Source organism: Corvus brachyrhynchos, unplaced genomic scaffold (assembly GCF_000691975.1).
Source record: "Corvus brachyrhynchos isolate BGI_N302 unplaced genomic scaffold, ASM69197v1 scaffold63, whole genome shotgun sequence".
Classification (NCBI taxonomy): domain Eukaryota; kingdom Metazoa; phylum Chordata; class Aves; order Passeriformes; family Corvidae; genus Corvus; species Corvus brachyrhynchos.
Genome location: NW_008237227.1, coordinates 175,813 through 177,047, shown reverse-complemented (window position 1 = coordinate 177,047; position 1,235 = coordinate 175,813). Strand labels below are relative to the sequence as shown.

The following is a 1,235-nucleotide window of genomic DNA, read 5'->3' as shown; positions in this document are numbered from 1 at the left end:
AGAACAGCGTCTATCGGCTCTGCCCGCCCAAGGGCGAGGAGCTGCCCACCTACGAGGAGGCCAAGGCGCATTCCCAGTTCTTCGCCTCGCAGCGGGGAGCGGCCGGCACGGGGGTCCGGGCTGAGAACGCCCCGCGCGGGGCCGAGAGCGGGGCCCGGCGCCCCGACGAGGGGCTGAAAGACCTGAAGCACGGCCACGTGCGGTCGCTGAGCGAGCGGCTCATGCGGATGTCGCTGGAGCGGAACGGGGCCAAGGCGCAGAGCCCCATCAGCGCTTCCCACAGCTTCCCGCAGCTCTCCCGGCAGCTCGTCCCCCTGCGCGGGGAGCCCCCCGAGGGCACGGAGCCGCGGGGACCGCCCCCGGAGTATCCCTATGTCATCCCTTCCCAGGATGCTTACCTGGCTGAGCCCCGACCCTGCTCCCGGGAAGGGCCTGGATTTCAGCATCCCGAAATCAGGTAAACTGTGGCCCCTGGGCTCTGCTTTTGGATGCCTCCCAGGAGTGTCCGGGATGGATGCTTGGAACTTGCAGGATGTGAAGGGCAGTGGGGGCGCAGAGCAGCTGCTCTTGTCCTCACTGGCTCAGGCCATGGGGGTCTGCTGGGAGCCCCCCACTCTGCTCCTGTCCCCAGTTCCCCCAGCACGGCTAGGCTTTTCCAACCAGTGATGAAAATCCCATTCCCTCAGCAGACCCTGCCCCCTCCCCATGCACCGGGAGGAATCTGGGGGTAACTTAGAGGTTAATCTAGGAGCTGGAAACAGCCCAGGAAGCAGCTAAATGTGGAATAGGTATGGGGCAGGGCAGAAGACAAATATGCTCCCTGCTCCACAGAAACCCATCCCATGGTCCTGAGCTGGGAATGTCCATGTAATTCAGAATTGCTGCCGAGCAGAGCCTGGGCTGGTGCCAGGTGGTCCGTGTTCCCTCTGGCAGCTCAATGCCTCTGGAAAAGCCCCAGGCTGACTGTGAGATGGACATCTGGGGGTTCGGGCATTGCCTGGAATTTGAGGAGGTCTGGAAACAACCTCTTCCAGTGTGGAAAATGATGGGAAGAAGGGAATTTGTGGCTCGATGAGAGGACACGCTGCTCCCAGCCCTGCTGATGTATCCAGGCGGAGAGCGATAGCATCTCCAGCAGGAAAACCTTCTCCTTCCAGGGAACAAAGAGGGGAAGGGGAGCTGCAAGGAAGATGTATTTATTCTTCCTTGCTCCGATATCATCCAGACGGAATGCA

At 61.6% G+C, this 1,235-nt stretch overlaps 1 protein-coding gene across 1 annotated transcript in view; it reads left to right on the top strand.

Moving 5' to 3' along the window:
• Positions 1–1,235, top strand: part of AMOTL2 (angiomotin like 2) — an 8,002-nt gene that overhangs the window by 1,915 nt on the left and 4,852 nt on the right. The window contains exon 2 of the mRNA XM_017729387.1: positions 3–457. Within this exon, the coding sequence (XP_017584876.1) occupies positions 3–457 (455 nt within the window). The remainder of the gene's footprint in view (positions 1–2; positions 458–1,235) is intronic.